The following is a 22,628-nucleotide window of genomic DNA, read 5'->3' on the forward strand; positions in this document are numbered from 1 at the left end:
GTTTCCCAAGTTTTAGTACTTCAAACAGAAGTTTGTGTGTGTCTCACCATCACTTTGGAACGCATTTGGCATTTCATTCTACCATGCATCCAACTTAAGCATTACTACATCTCCACTCATGTCAGCACACTGTAAACCTTGTGCTCAAGTCTCCTCTCACAAACTATCTTGTGACTCTTCGTTTCATGGCACTTTCTTCTATAATACTTTCAAATGTCTTAACTCCATAAATCCTCCAAAACATTGACTGGTATATCCTGAACTTCAGATATCCTTACCAGCAGCTTGTCAAACAAACCCACATCCTCCAAACATATGAACTGTAGTAGAATTTCCTCATTCTGGTCAAAGTTTCCAATTTTCCTAAAATACCATGTACAGTCTTCCCTGGAAAATTGGTCACAACCCTAACACTAATTTTTGTTAAACAGATTAGTTGTATGTTAGTTCTTCTTTCAGCTTTTCCTGGTTAGGGGTCGCCACAGTGGAACTCCAGTCCACTAATGATTGGCAGTAGATTTTTTACGGGTGCCGAGGTGCCAGCTCGACGCCTAACCTTCAACAAAGGCACAGATTAAATGAATAAATAAAATATTAATTAAAACTTACCAATATTTTTCCTTTCTTGGACGAACTTCTGTTGTATCCCAGAAGCGAGCATGGCTAATAGCTCTTTGTACACGATCATCCTCATTTTCCATGCGACTATCTGGGTCTTCAGCTAAGCACAGTATCTGTTTGGGAAGGCCCTCTATTAATTTTGATTTGGTCAGCCACAAAGCCTGTTTTACACCTTAAAAAATAAAATAAAAAAATACATACAGTATATATATTGCATTTTATAACCTTGCTTTTTCCTTTATAGCACCCAACCCAATATTTATAAAAGCTGAACTGTTAAAATAAGTTTTGGAGTTATAGTTATAGTGTTTACCTGTAAAACAACAAATTTAATTCAGATGCACAGACTGCAAGAGAGGAGATGCTTCAAGGGGGAATGCTTTGAGGAGGAGAGTAACAAAGAAGAAGAAGAATCTGAATCCTTTACAGAGATTCAGAGCAGTTACTGTTCACCCAATGGAAAAAGGCATGCAGAGTCCACTTTTCCTTCCAAAAAAAATTAATTATTCATCTGGTAAAAGACTGACCATGTCGGTGGCACAGGACCTACAGTAGTCTCAAATGACATAGGGCCTCATATCACAACTGCACCCATAATATCAAGGACTCTTGTCTATGCCATCCCTTAAACGCACTATGAAAGCAGTTTAACAGCTCACATTCCTCTGACAATCAGCCTTAAAAGGAAAATGTTGAATCTCCACTTGGTTAGCTCTCTACTAGTACAGACTTATTACTGAACCTATAAGCATTAATATTGGCCATCAGACCACCACAGCAGCAGGATGCAATGAAACCCCCACCCCCAAATAAAATTATGCCAATTGTCTGTCATCAAAAGCCATTATGTTAGAATTCCAATTCTACATCTGCATGGGTTTGCATGCACATATTTTTATTTTATTTATCCTTTGTTAACTGAATGTTGGCAGTATGACTGGTATAGGGAGAGAGCTAGCTGATATGATGGACAGAAGGAAGGTTGGTATATTGTGTGAGCAAGTGACCGGATGGAAGGGGAGTAAGGCTAGGTGCATCGGAGGTGGGTTCAAACTGTTTTATCATGGTGTGGACAGGAGGAGAAGTGGTGTAGGAGTTATTCTGAAGGAACAGTATGTTGAGAGTGTTTTGGAGGTGAAAAGAGCGTCGGATAGAGTGACGTTTATGAAGCTGGAAATTGATGGTGTAATGATAAATGCTGTTAGTGCATATTCTCCACAAGTTGGGTGTGCAATGGATGACAAAGAAAAATTTTGGAGTGAATTGGATGAAGTGGTGATGACTGTACCCAAGGGTGAGAGAGTGGTGACTGGAGCAGATTTCATGGGCATGTTGGTGAAGGGAACAGAGGGGATGAGGAAGTGATGGGTAGGTATGGTGTTAAACAAAGGAATGCAGAAGGTCAGATGGTAGTGGATTTTGCGAAAAGGATGGACATGGCTGTGGTGAATACGTACTTTAACAAGAGGGAGGAGCATAGGGTGACATACAAGAGTGGAGGAAGATGCACACAGGTGGATTATATCTTATGTAGGAGGGCCAGTTTGAAGGAGATTGGAGACTGTTAAGTGGTGACTGAAGAAAGTGTAGTTAGGCAGCATAGGACAGTGGTTTGTAGGATGACGTTGGTTATCAAGAGGAGGAGGAGGAGTATGAGGGCAGCACCAAGGATCAAGTGGTGGAAATTGAAAAAGGGTAATTGTGAGGTGGAGTTCAGGGATGAGTTAAGGCAGGCACTGGGTGGCAGTGAAGAGTTACCAAATAGCTGGGTAACTACAGCAGAGCTAGTAAGGGAGACTGCTAGAAAGGTGCTTGGTATCACATCTGGACAGAGGAAGGACGACAAGGAGACATGGTGGTGGAATGAGGAAGTACAGGAGAGTATACAGAGAAAGAGGTTGGCAAAGAAGAAGTGGGATTGTCAGAGAGATGAAGAAAGTAGACAGGAGTATAAGGAGATGAGGTGCATGGCAAAGAGAGAGGTGGTGAAGGCTAAGGAAAAGGCATATGAAGAGTTGTATGAAAGGTTGGACACTAAGGAGGGAGAAAAGGACCTGTACCGATTGGCTAGACAGAGGGACCGAGCTAGGAAAGATGTGCAGCAGGTAAAAGTGATAAAGGATAATGAGGGAAACATACAAGCGAGGAGTGTATGTTGAGGAGATGGAAAGAGCACTTTGAGGGGTTGATGAATGAAGAGAATGAGAGGGAGAGAAGGTTGGATGATGTAGGGATAGTGAATCATGAAGTACAATGGATTAGCAAGGAGGAAGTAAGGATAGCTATGAAGAGAATGAAAAATGGAAAGGCTGTTGGCCCAGATGACATACCTGTGAAGCATAGAGGTGTTTAGGTAAAATGGCAGTGGAGTTTTTAACCAGATTGTTTAATGAAATCTTGGAAAGTGATAGGATGCCTGAGGAATGGAGAAAAAGTGTTTTGGTACCGATTTTTAAGAATAAGAGTGATGTGCAGAGCTGTAGTAACTACAGAGGGATTAAATTGATCAGTCACAGCATGAAGTTATGGGAAAGAGTAGTGGAAGCAAGGTTAACAAGGGACGTGATGATTAGTGATCAGCAGTATGGTTTCATGCCAGGAAAGAGCACTACAGATCTGATCTTTGCTCTGAGAGTGTTGCTGGAGAAGTACAGAGAATGTCGGAAGGAGTTGCATCGTGTTTTTGTAGACTTAGAGAAAGCATATGACAGGGTGTCTAGAGAGGAGTTGTGGTATTGTATGAGGAAGTCAGGAGTGTCAGAAAAGTATTTAAGAGTGGTATAGGATATGTACGAGGGTAGTGTGACAGCGGTGAGGTCTGCGGTGGGAGTGACAGATGCGTTTAAGGTGGAGGTGGGGTTACATCAAGGATCAGCTCTGAGCCCTTTCTTATTTGCAATGGTGATGGACAGGTTGACAGACGAGATCAGGCAGGAGTCCCCGTGGACTATGATGTTTGCAGATGACATTGTGATCTATAGTGAGAGTAGGGAGCAGGTGGAGGAGACCCTGGAGAGATGGAGATATGCTCTAGATAGAAGAGAAATGAAGGTCAGCAGGACTAAGAATGTGTGTGTGTAAATGACAGGGAGGAATGAAGGTCAGCAGAACTAAGACAGAATATGTGTGTGTGAATGAGAGGGAGGATCGAGGAATGGTGAGAATGCAAGGAGTAGAGGTGGCGAAGGTGGATGAGTTTAAATACTTGGGGTCAATAGTTCAGAGTAACGACGAGTGTGGAAGAGAGTACAGGCAGGATGGAGTGGGTGGAGAAGAGTGTCAGGAGTGATTTGTGACAGACAAGTACCTGTAAGAGTGAAAGGAAAGGTCTACAAGAGGGTAGTGAGACCAGCTATGTTATATGGGTTGGAGACAGTGGCATTGAGAAAAAGGCAGGAGTTTGAGCTTGATGTGGCAGAATTAAAGATGTTAAGATTTGCACTGGGTGTGACGAGGGTGGACAGGATTAGGAATAAGTATATTAGAGGATCAGCCCAGGTTGGAAGGTTTGGAGACAAAGCCAGAGAGGCACGATTACGTTGGTTTGGACATTTTCTGAGGAGGAATGCTGAATATATTGGGAAAAAGATGCTAAGGATGAAACTACCAGGTAACAGGAAAAGAGGAAGGCCTAAGATAAGGTTTATGGATGTGGTGAGAGAGGACATGCAGGTGGTTGGTGTGACAAAGCAAGATGCAGAGGACAGGAAGAAATGGAAACAGGTGATCTGCTGTGGCGCCCCTAACGGGAACAGCCGAAAGATGATGAACTGGGCTAGTCCTACTAGACTAATGGCCTCTTTTCAGGGGAGACTCAAGGTGCTAATATTACCACTAGTGCAAATTTGGCCAGAACACTGAGGAACTTCCCCTACTCTTTTTGATAGGTGCTGTGGGATCTTTTACATTCATCTGAGCTACCACCAACTGACGCAGATAGGACCTCGGTTTAACATTTCATCTAAAGGACTTAAAAGCCAGCCCCCTACTCCTTTCTATCTCACGTGTGCACACACTGTTTCTAACCTCAGTTATAAAAACCTTAGTGCTTCTCTTTCACAGAAAATAAATAACTAAATGTAACAAAGCTGTTGTCTAGACGTGCACGGCTCTGCATAAATGAGACAATAAAATGTTCCTAGAAAGCTGAAACACCATGTTCATAAGGTTCATTTGCATATCCTATGTGCTGTGCCTCTGATACAAGAGGTTTGGGAGGTCACTCAGTGGAAGTTCTAGCTTTGTTGGAGTTTTCATTTTTGTTTTTACTGATTGGTTTTTAAGTGACCTTCTCACTCATTGTTTTAGTTAGAAGGTATATTTGTAATATAACATTTCTCTCCAGTGTGCATGCAAAAACACTTGGAGCACAGCAGTTTCTTTGGGCAGCACCACAAGAGAAACAAATATCACTTCTCACATTTAGGCAAAAATGATATACTCCTCCCTAAACTCAGACCTTCTGGTCAATTTAAATCACTACCTTCTCCATTACACTACCTTCTCCATTACATTTTGAAATTGCAACATAAAATGTATACAGACATATGTAAATTAATATTACAGAAAAATGCAAAAGTTATGATCTAGTAATCATTAGGAAGACCAAGCCTATAGGTTTGGCAGATTATACTGCTTCACCCCTAACAAATATAGTACTTCTTTCAGAGATCTTTGGAAGTCATGTGTTGCCACTTCTCAGATCAAAGACTGAATACACTGGTTACCACAAGGACATTTTACTTTGCTTTGAAAAAAAAAATCAAATCTGGCACCATACAAAAATATTCTACCATCTGCTTTTACAAAGAGCCATTACAAAAATATAACTGAGTGAAAAGAAATATGAAAGTGCTCAGTTTAATTTTCTAAAAAAACATTCCTCTAACTCTGCCAGCCTTGTCAGAAATGTTTAGCCAAAACATATTGCGTGACCAATTCCTACAATCAGCACATGAAGACAAATACTATTCCAAAAAGCATATATTTGCACCACAACAAGCATTGTTATCCCTACTTCACAAAAATCACTTTCACTGGCAGAAGTCATAATCTGCACTACAGATGCTGTATTAACAAACAGCTATAGTGATTTATTTTGGGCAAAACTATTAACACTCTCAAATATTTTAGTTTCACTTCTTCTACTGACCTCAGGCCTTGGTATACTATCTAGCATCCATTATTTTTTTCAGTTCATATCTCTCTCATGACGATGACAACATCTGGACAATAGGGAGGATCTGGGCATACCTATACCTCCAAGTGCATGACAGCATTGGTAATACCATGTTACCCTGTTGCTACAAAGCTCTGGTCTCCATCAGGGAAGATGGACTTGCTGTCAAGTGGTGGGGTGGTGCTGCCTAACATCCCTTGAAACTACTACTCCTGTCTGATACTCTAATCGCTAGATCCCAGGTATCCCAGACAGGAACCCCATCCCCCATGCATATAGGAAAATATTAGATACAATTAATAAAAGTTACCAAAGTTATACATCAACATTCTTTCTTTGAAAACAAGCTATAACGATTTAGTTAGTATTTCTAAACAAACAAAAAAATGTAGACCATGGCATTTTGTAAATCAATTTTAAGTAGTTTCTTGGCCCACCAGAATAAAATTCTGCATTGGATATGCAAAGTCTCCTTCAGATCTACAGACCCTTTGGATGCATTTCTGTATGAATGAGTTCTTTGGGATCTCGCTCTCAAGTAACACTATCAAACCTAGTCCAGCCAAACACAAACTGTAAACTCCTCAGGTCATCCAACAAACTAAATGCTAAAAGTAACCCAGTCTCACAATCATCATGGAGACTCACTCTACTCCTAGGTTTATACTAGGCTAAAGTTTGCACTGAACCTGTCTGCCAGTTCCTCTACAGATAACTAAAACCCCAATCTGTCCACATTTAAAACTACCCTGAAAGACTATTTAAATGATAATTGCTATGCCCCTGTATCGCTCCCAACTAATATTCCTCCTATTTTTTCCCCACTCATCTCTCACATGATAGCCCAGATAGTAGGATAGCCCTATGTGCTCTGTCTTTTCTTTATTAATCTTTGTTCCTTCAGATGACCCAGCTTGTAAAACTACATGACCAATGTTTCAGAAGTGACTCACCTTGTAAAGTTACATGACTTATGTACCTCATGTACATTGTAAAAAAAAGAAGTATTACTGCATGCCTGAAACATGCATGTTTATACTGTATTTGTTATATATTGCTATACTATTTTTAAGCTTTTACATATTGTTAGCAATGGACTACTTAAACCAAGTTTACTTCTTGTACCTTACTGTTCTTTTGGTTCAGGAGCTTTTCTCCACGGGTCTCCGATGAAAACGGGGTTTTTTTTCAATCGAGTCGGACACTACCCGGTTAACAAATATAAATAAAATAAACAAACAAATAATATTTAATAGAACTAATTTTAATAGTTCTATGTACTTTGGGTTGCTTTTCATAAAGTTACTGTGGTACTTGTACCACAAGGCCCAGGTACTGACATTTATTTATGCAAAGAATAAATTTCAAACAAAAATACAGACACTGTTAAATCGTAAATGCTGAAAATATTGTCCAATGGTCACAATTATTTTGTAGTTTTCACTACTGAAACCAGCTCACCACTGGATTAACACTTTACAGTACCTCTCAAAATGCACTTTTAATTTACAGATGTTGGTACAAAGAACTTGACTTGCATTTCACAAGTTCACTCTGGTTGAATGGGTTAGTCTGTAACACATGACTGACAGCAGGAAGAATGCCTACTATCTGCTTGAGGTCTGCAGAAAGACTGCCTAAGATCAGGTAGTAAAAAGAAATTAGCTAGGAGGTTGTACAATTGGAGGAAGTAGCAAGACACAGTGCTATGGTACACTCATGATGTCATGACAGGAAATGAAAGGAACAGAATTCTGAGGGCTGTAAAAATGTCCGCTATAAAACCGAACAGAGACATTTTGATCCACCTGAGTTTTAGCACTTTGGCGGTAAACAATAGTAGCACAGGAGGAGTTTCTTGATAAGGCAGTAAGACAAACAATAGCACGCAAAATCTACTCAGAAGTGCTACTTGTTTTAAGATGGTGCAGGTGGGGTACACTACACTGGAACAGGGATCAATATCTTATTAAAACAGCTACTGTACATCCCTTGGATGTCATCAGAAATAACCAATGTCACTCATGGGCAAAGCATGGAGACACTGGAAAAGTTCTCAAACAATCCCAATTTAAACAAAATTTTAACACCTAGAAATCAGGTTAAATACATGGAAAAGCAAGCAATTTCTTGACCAGCAGCCAACTCCTCCAGCAGCAAAATAATTCCAAACAATAACGGGTGAACATTAACACACTTCTTTAAGACAGGACCAAAAAAAAACATCCCTTTCCCCACTGAACCCGATAAACATTGCCTCCACTTTCAGCAAATATTTAAAGCTATGATTATGTAAAACAGAAACTTCACACCAAGAACAATGACTCATGTGACTTGCTTGGTACACTGAACCTTCAGCAAGTATCACTTAATAAAAAGGTTGGTAGAAAAACTCAAACCTGCCTCACCATCTCCTGACCTTCCAATGAACACAAAGTGCAGCTGATACAATATTCTACTCTATTGCAATACTTGAGATGAAATAGAAGGGTGAATCTTTAGTTCCAGTCCCATGGTAACAATGTTATACCTTTTTTATTACGGAAGAACAAACAAGTCCCTTGGTAATTTAAGACCTATTGCCACACTATCCACCGTCTTTAAAACATATGAAAAATGTACTCAAAATCAGCCGTTATATCACCCTACAAGCAACAATCACCTACACAACATTCATTTTTTTACTTGAATTCAGCACTGAAAATCCATCATTCTTAAATACTATTAACCATAGCAAAAACAACTGAAAGTGCTTTTTTATCATTCCTAAATACCATTAACCATAGCAAAAACGAGGGTCTTTCCACAACTGCTATTTTCTTATACTTATCTATGGCCTTTGATACATACTCTCTCAGCCTCATTTTACAAACGCTGGATAACATTTTTCTGGCATGCTACAGATTAGATAAATAACTTTGAAACCATTCTAAATTGACAACAAGCAGGAAAATTATCCCACGCAGTTTCCACTTTTCTACCCAATAATGTGTGTTCCACAAAGCTCAGTACTTGGACCAACTTTGTTCAGTGCCTTTGCAAATGACATGCAAGACAAGATTCCGGATGTCACATTAGTCCATTAAACTTATGACTCCACCGTTACTGATACTGCTAACTCAAACACTCAAACAGTATGGCAAAGCACACCAGAAACTGCTGAATGCAGCTTGATTAAGATATGAAATCAAACAAATGTAAAATCAAACGCTGCGAGCATGGAGAGGATGGTATACAACTAAGGTCAGATATAAGCTTTAATAGCAAATATAAAACTCATAAGAAATCACAAAAAAATGTGGTAAAAAATTACGTACAAGAGCTCTAAGATAAATGCCTTCAGCTTGATGCCTTCCTCAGATCTTCTAAAATACAAGACAGCTGCACTTTTAAAATATCAGATCACTTCTCAATTGTTTACGAACTAAGTTAAGATTTCATCTTCTTAGTTCCCACCCCTTTAATAGGGGTTTTAAAAGGAGCCATTCCATTTAGTCCTGGTCTTTTATCAGCCTGTAAGTCCGTGATCCATCTTAATCACCTCTTGGACTCTCTTTTATAATTTCCAGCACCATAAAAGTTATGACCAAGATTAGCAGATATGCTGACTTAAGGCACTGGTTTTATTTTGGAGCCTTATATCGCTTAGGTGGTGTAAAATTCTATCCTTGATGGGTCCATTAGTTTTTCCAACATAGAAATGAATGCAAGCATTACAGCATGCGATGTATATAGCATTTTTGGTGCTGCAATCTGGATGTGCGTCACGCATATAGTTTCTCCCAGTATAAAACGGTTACCAGAATCAGTGTATGTACAGACTTTGTATCTTCTGCAAGGAAATGTGCCTTTGTGTATTGCAGTTAAGGCTGATCCTTTGTAGGCTTTCTCATGACGTAATATCTTCAGCTTCCTTCTGTTCTTAAAACAAAACCAGGATTTGTCACCAGCGATATGTTTGATATTCTCATCCGATGTGAGAATCTTCCAATTGTTCCTTATAACTTGACACCTGTTCTGCATCATTGCTACAAGTCATTAAACATTATAATCCTCCTGCATAATCCTTTTTTCCTGTTTTCTCTATTTCATTTTGCCTGGTGCCATGAGTGAAACAGGGCATACCTCTAGTATGCCTGAGTGCCCTGTTTTCAAAGACTTTTTCCTGAATTGCCTCATCCTTGATCATCGTTGTTTGAAATCTCTTTTTTGCTGTTCTCTCTTTTCTTCATAATCCTGCTCACTGGTGCAGATCCTGGAGATTCTTAAAAGTTGTCTTTTGATGACATGTGGTGGTTGTGCCACCCTTAGCAGCAACAAATGCAATCATACATTTGTGAAACTGGCAATGAGTCTTTCACATTGCAGAATTGTTTTAATTCAGCCATACTGGAGGGTTTCCGAGCATGAACCGCCTTTTTTAACGTCATGCCACAGCATCACAATTGGATTAAAGTCCGGACTTTGATTAGGCCACTCAAAAAAAAAAAAAAAAAAAGGTTTTGAAGTCAGAGGTGGACTTGCTGGCGTGTTTTGGATAAATGTCCTGCTGCAGAACCCAACTGCGCTTCGGCTTGAGGTCACGAACTGATGGCCAGACATTCTCCTTCAGGATTTTTTGGTAGAGAGCAGAATTCATAGTTCCATTAATCACAGCAAGTCGTCCAGGTCCAGAAGCAGCAAAGCAGCCCCAGACCATCACACTACCACCACCACCATGTTTGACTGTTTGCATGATGTTCTTTTTCTGAAATGCTGTGTTACTTTTACGCCAGATGTAACTGGATGCACATCTCCCAAAAAGTTCAACTTTTGTTTAGTCAGTCCCCAGAATATTTTCCCGAAAGTCTTGGGCATCAAGATGTTTTTTGGCAAAAGTGAGACAAGCCTTTTAGAACATCCCATGCATGCCATTTTTTCCCAGTCTCTTTCATAGGTTCATAAATTAGTACTAAGCTAACTGCCCTTGAGAGCCATTTTAAGCCTAGCCAATTATCCCTTGCTAGACTCAAACCTTGCACCTTGTGTTTGTAAGGCAAGCACCTTAACCATTAGGCCACCTTCCCAACGTCTTTTCTTATGGTTGAGTCATGGACACTGACCTTAACTGAGGCAAGTGAGGCCTGCAGTTCTCTAGATGTTTTTCTGGGTTATTCTGTGACCTCTTGGATGAGTCATCTCTGTGCTCTTGGGGTTATTTTTGTAGGCCGGCCACTCCTGGGAAGGTTCACCACTGTTCCATCTCCATTTGTGTATAATGGCTCTCACTGTGGTTTGCTGGAGTTCCAAAGCTTTAGAAATGGCTTTGTAACCCTTTCCAGACTGATAGATGTCAGTTACTGTGTTTCTTTAGATTGCGGCATGATTGTTTTCCTTTTTGGGATCTTTTGGCCTACTTCACTTTGTCTGACAGGTTCTATTTAAGTGATCTCTTGATTCAACAGGTCTGGCAGTAATCAGGCTTAGGTGTGGCCAGTGAAATTGAACTTAGCTTTCCCAAAAATGTAATTAACCTTAACTTTTCCCCATAAGACCATGTAGGTTTGGATAGTTTTTTTTCGCTTAATAAATAAAATCATGACTTAAAAACTGCATTTTGTGTTTACTTTGGTTATCTTCATCTAATATTTAAATTTGTTTGATGATCTGAAACATTTAAGTGTGACAAACATGCAAAAAAATAAGAAATCAGGAAGGTGGCAAACATTTTTCATTGCACTGTAAGTGGTTCTTCCAGCAATCTTTTTTGTGTAAGGATGTATCAAAGCTACCATCTGTGCCTCTCTGAAGGGTAACATCCAAAGAGTTAATTTTTCTGTTGGAGCTATTTACCTCAAACTGTAGAAAAGATGTTGTATTGCTCAAGTAGTCTACGAACTTGGTAAGTTCTTGAGTGTTACCACTTCACAGAAAAAATGTGTCATCCACAAATCTCTTAATAGGGTACGTACTTCAACCACTGATTTGTCATACTGAACACGTAAGTGGAGTCCCACTGAGGAAGAAATATATTACAAGGACTATTGGCACATGGTGTGCCCATTACAACTCCCCATTTTTGCAGATAGTATTTGTAATCATATGTAAAAAAAACTGTTAGCTCTAATAAAGAACAAATCAAGGAAATGGTGCTGTAGTGAAAGATCTTTTCACTTCTTAAGAATTGTTGGACCGCCTCAACACAGTGAAAAGACTCTTAACATCCATCATCATTCTTATACAAGTTGTCTTATCCAAAGACTTGTAACAGCCAGACAATGTTCTAAGAAAGTGTGAAGTGTTAGTCAATACAGTGACTGCTTTGGGGATCGCTAACTTCAGTTTATGTTCTACAAAAATAAAGGCAAGTTTGGTGAGCCATCCTCCACCAGATACTATGGGGCATACTGGCGAGTTCTGATTATCCTTATGTATCCTTATGTATTTATGTCAATAGTGGGTATATCAGAGGGTGTGCAACCATTAAATAATCAAATAGTTCTTGTGAGATGGGACGTGACATCAGTAAATCAAATAAGCTGTCCTTCACTTGATGTAGAATTTTAATTTTACTTCCCATCTGGGGATTTCAGTACAAGTCTTCTCATCTTCAAGCATGTCTAACATCCTACTATGGTACACGGATCTATCCAAGACTACAAATCGCACCACCGTTGTCAGCAGGCCTAATCATGACTTTATGATTCATCAGTAAATTACAGAAATCCTTCCAGTTAATCCCATTATGAAGTTTGGATACCTCATTCTCACATACATTTATAAACATCTCTACTGCTGGATGGGAAGCGGGAATAAAAGTACTAGGCTTCTTTAAAATATTTGCTGCATCAGTTTGATCAATGTAGTTCATATTACCAAAAGTATTCTTAAGGAGGATATTTCTTCCAAAGCATTTAATATCCATCACAAACTTGCTCAGCTTAGAGGGAAGTACTGGTATAAAAAAAGATAGGCCTTTGTTGAGTAATTGCTTCTGGACTTCACTTAATGTATGTCCAGATATGTTGATAACTAAGGATTCGTGAACTACGTTCTCGGTTATGTCGAAAATTTCCTCCCCTTTCTGCTTCTGCTTATTGAATAGTCCCTTCTGTAAGACAAATCTGTTTTCATTGAGACCGGTAACACCGAAAAAAAAAAACGAAGTGCTCTTATTATTGTCACGTACATTAGTCTGTGGATTTATAATGTCCAATTCATGAATTCTGGAGCTCAAATTGGTCTTATGAATCACTACGCTTGCTTTAGGTAGATCAGTATGGGAAGTGTGACGCCCGTGCACTGGCTCAGCAATCAAGGGGCCTCAATCCTCACCACTAACACCAGTGAGGGACATCCATATGGGGAAAGGATAATACACACACAGTAAAGTATAATTTCCCTTAAGAGCATACGGAGATTACAGTCAGTCTGGGGCTGGTTTCTCCCTTTCTCTCCAGATCCCCAACAAGACTCTCCACTGGCACAGCTATAGGGTCCAGATTTCAGCCTAGTGGGCAAGCTAAAATCTCCAGCACCCCCTCTGTCCAAACCGTGCTTCGTGTCCCTGCCCAAGTAGCTGACACATACACACTTTGAGATAAGAGTTATATACAACCACACAGGCACTCCTGGGGAAGGCTGGCACAGGTTCTCCAGCTGTGCCCCTTTTACCCAGACTATATGGTAGAAATCACTGCCACCACCCATTTTTATCAGCTACCAAAAGGTCCTTATGAAAGGGTGTCAAATTATACTGTGCAATATTATTATCCAAATGGTAAGTGCAACTGAGCAGTCAAGGCTTATTTGAAGTGACTTGGACAGTATCACTATATACATGCAATATAGTCGAAAGCTTAAATTATCTCTACACAAAGCAGCCACAGTTGAAAGGTTTAAAATATTTAATATATAATTAATAAAAGCACAAGACAATACTTTTTCCTACACAGTGCTAGTCAAGAGTAGAGAGATCACAGGAAAATGCTTAAAATAATACAGCAGAATAGTTCTGACATCAACACAGAAAAAAGACTTAGAAATAACTAGGAAATGGGAAGATTAGACTAAGAAAAGCACTAAAGTCTAAGATCCTATTTACATACAGAAACAGGCAGAGTGGTGAGTTGGATGTTCTCAAGGCAAATGCTGAAATGCTCTCATTCTCTCTGTCCTTAAATTGATAACACAGCGCTATTGATTCATTTCAGATTACATCATTTATTTCTGGTTCCCAGGCTAACAGAACTCGAGGTTAATAGCCCTTTTGATCATGAAGCTGGTCAGGAAGCCAGAGCAATAAAAGAAATTATACATGCAAATTCTAGCAATTAAATCTGGCCTCAAAAACAATAGGCAGAATGCCTCCCTCTAGACATTTTGGCTCAGAGTTTCAGATCAAAGAATTTCACAATACTCGACTTATTGGCTCTCTTACAGCAGAGTGCACTGTTGTTACATCTTTTTCAGTTCAACATCCACTACAGTCTTTTCACATTTAAGAGAACAAGCCTGTGGCTTACATTAATATTTACGAATGACAGAATTAACTACAAAATTCTATCTAGCTAGGCTGCCCTATCTTCACAGGAAGTATCTTTTGTTTGCTCATTCTCATGACTTCTCCTAATTGTAACTGCTTCAGTATTCTTATCAGAAATGCTGCCATGCTGGCAAGCATGTCCTTACTCAAATACAATACCGTTAGCATTTCTCACATTTCTTTTCTGTACAGTCAGTCGTTCTTGGCCATTCAAAAATAGGGTGCACATTTGTTTTGCTGTTGGTTGGCCCAGCAAATTTTTCCCCTATGAAAAAATTTGCGGAAGTGGCTGTTTGTACTTTTTGTTGTTGTTCACATGTTCCGTTTTGCTGTTCGCAAAAACCTAAGTTTCGAAGTAATGGAGAATTCTGCCGTCGGTTTTGGATTTTCAAAATAAAATTCACAAGTCTTCAATTATGATATAGACCATTAAAAATATTACCGTCCATAAAATCCTTGTAGTCCCTAGCTAGCTTTTTAGTTTTATGTCATAAATGGATAGCCTCTGCTGTAATTCTTCAATTCTGAGTATGAAGGCTTCAGTTAAAGCTGAATTTTCAACTTTTGCTTGGTTTTGTTCAATAAAAGCTGTGGTCTCGTCCTCAAGACACTGAAAATATTCAATTAAGAGTCTGATGTAGTGGAAAATGGTTTCCAGATTAATCGCTTGTCACTTTCCCCAAAAGTTCAGGATATATATTGTCTTAAGCTGACATACATTTAACTCTTAAGCCCCGAGGTTCTATTGTGTGGTGTAGGCAGGCATCCAAGTGGAAACGTTGCCAATGAACTTAAAAGCTGCCTTTTCTACCTCAATAAAAATGTCATAGGTTTCTGAATTCACAAGTCCTGCTGGAGATCCTCTGTATTAAAGGATTAGTTTGGTTAATTAGAGTATGATTTACCTTCCTGCTCTTCCTCATCGGAGCGGGAGAGTTGCTATTTTCTGGATTTAGTCATGTGCAGTACTGGAACGAAAAAATAAACAGTATGGCAAAGAACACCAGAAAGTGCTGAATGCAGCTTGATTAAGATACGAAATCAAACAAATGTAAAATCAAATGCTGCAACAATGGGGAGGACAGTATACAACTAAAATCAGACATTAACTTTAATAGCAGATACAAAACTTATAAGAAATCACAAATAAAATGTGGTAAAAAATAAGAGCTCCAAGATAAGATCTTTCAGCTTGATGCCTTCAACTCTTCTATAATATAAGAGATAGCTACGCTTAAATAATTGAGAAGTGTTCTTGATATCTTAGAGAAGCAGTGAGGCTAGGATTTCATCTTCTTAGTTTCCACCCCTTTAATAGGAGTTTTTAAACAGCCATTCCATTCAGCCCTGTTGTTGTATCAGCCTGTAAGTCTGAGATCTATCTTGGTTCATTTATCTCAGTTCTATTAACTATATCACTACCTCTTGGACTCTCTTTTACAATTTCCAGCACCATAAAACAAAGTTCATGGCCAGGATGAGCTTAAGGCACTGGTTTTATTTTGGAGCCTTATATCACTTAGGTGGTGTAAAATTCTACCCTTGAGAGGTTTATTAGTTTCTCCAACATAGAAATGAATGCATGTATTACAGCATGCAATGTATATAACATTTCTGGTGTTGCAATCTGTATGTGTGTCAAGCATATATTTTATTTCCACCTCTATACAGAAGACATGGTCATCTACACAGCCAAACTCATCCCAGAAGATAATCAAAAAGAAATAGAAAATGACCTAAAGAGGTTACCACAATAGCTAACAAGTAACTAATAAGCTGATCCTCAAAAGAAACAAAACATCTAGCCTATTTAGCACCAACAAAAAAACTAGCCTTACTCCCACAACAACTGGAGCATACCACAACAACAAGGAACCTTACAAAGGACAAAACACTTCAAGGAACTCATTGTTTGGTTAGAGCAAACTCTAACTTCCAACACCACATCAAAATAACAAAAAGAAAATCAACTCTCAACTCTTCTGGGCAAAGAAAAATTCCATCCCCAGAAGAACGGGCTACAACTGGTAAAGGAATGTTACGCGCCCAACGAGAATACAGCCTGCCCATCATAGTCATCATATCCCAAACAAATCTCACCACTCTCCAGATTACTCCGATCAGCATATGTAGATTCATCTACTCTGAATCTCAGAAAGCATATCACTACTCTGATTCTTAAAAAAAAGCTAATGACTCACATTTGTAAACTTGGAACTCACTGCTCCCAACTTTAATATCTTTAACAATCTACAAACAATTTAGGCATGAACAAAAAATGTTCTTTGAAGAAACTACCTGTAAAATCTTCCCAAGCCAAGGCATCACATGATACTAATCTACTACCTGCACCACCCACATCTAACACTTCACTCCACACACACATACATACATATACACACACACAAATATGTGCGTGTGTGTGTGTGTGTATATATATATATATATATATATATATATATATATATATATATATATATATATATGTACACACACACACAGACTAACATTACTACCACTAACCTACTGTGTGCTACTTTACTCCACTAATCCCCTCTACGCATCAGCTACTTACAGTCAGTCTATACCACTGCCTTTTTTTTAAACTTCTATTGGCAATGCAACTTTGATGTTTGCCTGCATCTTTTCCACTCTTATTGATATGCTTGAGAAAATGCATGAGAGGGGAGAATGGCAAACACTTTCAGATGATCTATAAAATTCTGTAAGGTTCAGATAAACATGTTTTTGAGAAGTGACAGCACAAAACAGAAGTGGTAGATAAAAAAAAAAAAAATCCGTATGAGACCGTACTTTTTGATCAAAGACACTGCATTCATGGGTTTAACATTCCGGACATGCAGTTTCCTCCAAGTTGGTTACATATGAGACCGTACTTTTTGATCAAAGACACTGCATTCATGGGTTTAACATTCCGGACATGCAGTTTCCTCCAAGTTGGTTACATTAAGTCCAGAGTACTCTGTCCCTCAAAAATATGTTTTATTATAATTTACATTTAACATCTACTTTTGCTTATCTTTGTGTTATCGGCACAATGAGAATCAAGAAGCAGGTCACTAAAGAATACACAAATTCATACAACTAACAGATGCATACTCCAGTGCCAATATGATCTAAAAACAGGTGTCAACTAGGGGATAATTCATACATAGGGTTAAACTATTCCCAGCGCCATAAAGTCTGATCTTCAAATTCTCCCTTAGAACTAGCCAGTTTTTTAGTTTTAGTACTCAAATCTGTTTCTTTGAGCTAAGCACTAAATAAGCTACAAATTACTACAGCACTCAACTTTCCTCACTTGTCTAGAAGAAAACAGTTTTTAGTACTTAATAAATAAGCACATATCCAGGCATGTCTAAGGGTCAGGTCACGGTGTCTTCTCATGTCTACCTGATGAATCCTGGCATCTTGGGGCAATGCAGAAATTGCCTCATTTACACAGACACCCCTCTCCTCCTACCACCCAACACTACAACCTGTGAAATATGCACTTTATAGCCAAACTGGAAGCAAAGCTTGCCTCACCCAAGACTGGACTAGACAGTCAAGAGGAGAGGGCAAACACTTGCACCACACCACACTCATCACATAGTCCCTCAAAACCTACACCACCAAAACACACACATAGAAACACAAAACACACACCTACATTCATGGAGGCTCAAAATAAAAATCTGCCAAAGCAACAGAGACCTCCAAAGCAGAAATGCAAGCAACCTCCACCCCCCCAACACAACCCAAATGACACACAGCCCACAAACTCAGTGTTCCACTCAACCACAGCCCATAAGGCATACCAACGTACCCAACACTCTAGTCACAGGTGACTCTATAGTCAGGCACACTGATGTTCCACTCACCAGGCTAAACAAGGAAAAAGTTATCGTCAGCTGCCTGTCGGTTGCCAGGATCTGCCACATAATGCATGCACTCAGGTCACTTCACAAGTACAAATATGACTCTCTCATTGTCCATGTTGGTGTGAACGACCAGAGACATACCTCCCTGGACCACATGAAGAGAGACATGGAGGAGCTCTCCGATCTTGTAGCCCAGGCAGGTTATGACCCTAGCCTTGAGTAGCATCCTGCTATCACCCAGAATAATATCACAGTACAAGGACAAAATGAATGACTTCAACAATTTGCTAAGCTTCTGGTGTCATTCTAAGGGAATCCGGTATCAGTCTGCCTGAGATTATATGATCGACAGACCACAATGCTTTGCCAGAGATGGCCTGCACCTGTTGTCCTTCGGATTCCGGATACTGGCTAAGGCTCTTAGCACCCCATAGTGCCTTTTTTAGGCAAGGTTCAAATGACATTCACCACCGTAACAGGTACAAACAAGCAAAATCTGAGGGTAATGCTACTCAATGCTAGAAGTCCAAACCTCAAAATGCACTCACTCAAGGCACTCCTTAAAATGGAGAACATCAGCATTTGTTCAGTGACAGAGACCTGGTTCAAGGCTCCACAGAGCACCCCTGCATTACCAAGCTATAATTCATGCCACACCTTTCGGACACCTAACCTGGACCGAAACATTAAAGGCAGAGGCATGTCCATATTCATTAAGGATATCCACACCTCCAGGATAGCTGCTCAGCATAATGTATCTGAGATTATCCAAGTGCAACTAACTCTGGGCAAGACCGCAATCCAAATAGTAGCTTGCTACAGATCCCCCACCATGACCCAGGGTCCCACTCCTCATTTCTTGATACATTGGAAAATATTAGGGTACAAACTAACACCATAATAATGGGCGATTTCAACTACCCCACCATTCACTGGGAAAACTACTCATATAACAACTATTTTTGCTCAACGTTTTCTGGAATTCATAAATTTCAATGCCTTGGATCAACCTATCCACACCCCCACCAGGGGCAGCAATATCCTAGACCTGGTGATTGAAAAAAAGGGTGACCGGTGTCCCACACCAGAGGTCAAATCCGTCCACAAGCTAATCACCCCAGACATCCACATCCCGCCCCCATTAGGTAAACCACCGTAAAAAATTTTCCAAAGCCAACTTCACGCTTAAGACAGAAGTGGCAAACTTCACAACACCCATGCAGATGGACAATAGAGGTACGACTGCTGAATCCTACACAAATGCACTTTATAAGCACTTACACGAGTGCATGGATTGTACTATCCCTAACACAACCAAGATGCTATCCTCCAAAAAAAGGAAGCCAATCTGGTGGTCCCCTGCCATAAACAAACTCTACAACAGAAGAAAGAAACCGCTGCAAAAAAAAAAAAAAAAAAAAAAAAAAAAAGAAGAGTAAAATCCCATGATTGGAGGAACTCCCTGGTCAGCCTCAGTAAGAAGCTGAGATCCCTCATAAAATCCTCCAAAGCAAGTTACAAAAACATCACCACTAATTCTACAGACAACCACAAAGCATTCTATAGCTATGTCAATAGTGCTAACTTTACCCCCCCTCTCAACCCCTAGAGGGCCCATCTCTATACCGGAAGAATGCAAAGTTCCTGTAATCTCGGCTGCACAGGTAAAAACCACACTCTCCAAAGCCAAGAACACAGCATCCATGGGACCTGACAACATCCCAGGCTACGTGCTACACGAAATAAAGAACGAACTGGCACCCCACCTAAGTACCATGTTCAATCACAGCCTCACTTCAGGCTTTGTGCCCACTGAATGGTGCACACTGACAGTTATCCCACTCCACAAAGGGGGAGCCACCACGGAGCCTGGGAACTACCACCCCATTAGCCTAACGAGCCTGGTATGCAAGGCCAAGGAACGTATCATCATGGAACTTCTACACAAAGACATTGGTATTCTCCAAACTCTGGACCCCACCCAGTTCGGGTTTGTAAAAGACTGATCATGTCTCCTAAACTCACCAAAGGCATAGACGAGGGTAAGGTGGTGGTTCACACAGCCTATCTAGATCTCGCCAAGGCTTTCGACACCATCCCCCACTCTGGAATTATAGATAAACTCACTAAACTAGGTACACATCCCTATGTCACAAGATGGGTTGCCAACTGGCTCACTAATACAACCCACACTGTGAAAGTATCAGACTCCAAATCTGACTTCAGACCAGTGACAAGTGGAGTACCACAGGGTTCAGTTCAGGGTCCTCTCTTGTTTGGTTTCTACTTCTCTGAAGTACAGGCTAACACAGAAGATCTTTGGCTAACGAAGTTCGCAGACGACTGCAAACTAGGAGCCATAATCGAAACTCCTAACGATGTGGACATCTTACAAAAGGGCCTTACTGAGACAAATGCCTGGTGTCAAAACCATGGCCTCAAGCTCAATGCCAAAAAGTGCATTGTCATCCGTTTTGGTAAAAACTCTGTACCCATGAACTACCACATAGGCGGTAGTCTATGATGAGACCTTGGGACACAGGTGGACAGTAGCCTCTCCTTTGATAATCACATCGCCACAGCAGTCAGGAAATCCTTCTACGTGGCACATCACAAAAAAAAAAAAAAAAAAAAAAAAAAGGTCATTGTTCCACTCTACTCATCACTCACTAAACCCATTATACAGTACAATGCCCCTTTTGTACCTCACAAGACATCTACAACAACTGGAAGGCCGCAGAAATACCCTCACAAAGAGGATTACTGGCCTCAAACAGATGCCCTATGCAGACCGTCTCAATAAACTCCAGTGTTACTCTGTCGCATATCGCCTACTCAGAGGCGATCTCTGCCTGACATACAAAGCTATGTGAAACCCAGGGTACCTTTTTGGCTAGGCTTATATAGGCTCTAGGGCCAATAGCCTAGTACATACACACATTATATATATATATATATATATATATATATATATATATATATATATGCTCTCTGGTTAAATGATTTGTTCAGTCACATAGCAGTCAGATGGAGGCTGACAGAATCAAACACAGGACTACCTGAATCTGCTTGGTAACCACTCATAAACTTAATCCTTTGGTCTGCCAAAAATGAAAATAAGTATGGTCAATGATTATGCTTTAGGATTCGGGGAAAAGAATGAGGACTGGCAATCAAGCAGCAGTCACCTATAAAGGTAGGCAGCTTTAGTATGCCTTAACTTCCCCATGACCCGAAAGAGTGCATACTTTTCCACATTGTGAGGTTTCTACTCCCAACACCCCCACACTCCCAAGAGAGTAACCCTCCAGCTTGGAGCTCTGCCATTACACCCACACGCCAGGTGAGTGCAAGAATATACTTTTTTCACTGAGAATGGTATAAAAGTACGTAAAAAATCAAAAGGTGATGGACTGAGCAATCGTACAAGAATTGAAGGCTGTACAGCAGATCACAAGAACGGCAGAGTTTTTGCAAGTGGATAAATGGCAGTCAAAGCATGTCCATATATATTTATAGGACAACACATCATCGAGCTTAAAGAATGTGTATATAACTTACACAAGGTCACAGTAAACGGGTATTTAACACATTATAAAAGGCATTACATCTCGGGTACTTAACACATTATAAAAGGCATTACATCTCACAGAAAAGCATACCTTCCAAAAGTTTGGTCTTCTGATTAAAGACGTAACATGCTTTTTCCTTAAATAATGGCATCTCTTCATATTTAGGTCCTGGGTCCTGGAATGGATCTCGCCATCCTCTGTTCCATTCTGGAAATGTAGGCTCTGCTAAGCCTGGGACGCGATACATTCTGTCTGCAAAAGTGATACGCTCCAAACCAGGAATTTCAATGTCCTCTTCTATTGCAGGAGGTCGTCTTTTACCAAACAAAGAGCTGGTAACATAAAATTGTCTTACTGCTATTAAGTCACATGTTTTTGTTTGCAAACAACGCTTACAGATTGATTTACCTGTACCTAAATTATTCCACAGTGACCTTAAAACAACCAATTCAGCCATGCTTGTGAGGTTGTATATCCAAACCTGGTTCCGAACAGAATGAGATTAGCAATAATGGAAGACCAATCAATGCTCACGTATCACTCAAGTCGGTGACGTTTTCCCAATTACAGCGTACTAAACGATGTTACGTCTATTTTAGTGGACTTAACTTTATCTCCGTCAGAGTGTTAGATGGAGCCTGTGGTTATTTTGTCTTGGTTTGATATTTGATGTCATGGACCGAGTTCTTTGCGTTGGTAGTTGTGAAATAACTACTCCCAAAATTAAATTATTGACTTATTGCAAATCGTTATGAAAATAAGTAAGTCGAGTCAGAGACTAATAAGGTGGGGGCACGCTAACAACGTGTCAGCTGCTCTTGAATCAAAATGTTGCTCTCTCCTCTCAA

The 22,628-nt window shown here is 39.9% G+C and overlaps 1 protein-coding gene across 1 annotated transcript in view; it reads right to left on the reverse strand.

Moving 5' to 3' along the window:
- The window catches only part of MRPL37 (mitochondrial ribosomal protein L37), a 294,091-nt gene extending 271,798 nt beyond the window's left edge, over positions 1–22,293 (reverse strand). Inside the window, 2 exon segments of the mRNA XM_044085487.1 lie at positions 610–793; positions 21,871–22,293. Coding sequence (XP_043941422.1) covers positions 610–793; positions 21,871–22,237 — 551 coding nt within the window. The 5' untranslated portion in view covers positions 22,238–22,293.
- Positions 22,294–22,628: the final 335 nt, after the last annotated feature.

This window comes from Protopterus annectens, chromosome 10.part0, assembly GCF_019279795.1.
Source record: "Protopterus annectens isolate FY-2018-M chromosome 10.part0, PAN1.0, whole genome shotgun sequence".
Lineage (NCBI taxonomy): Eukaryota > Metazoa > Chordata > Ceratodontiformes > Protopteridae > Protopterus > Protopterus annectens.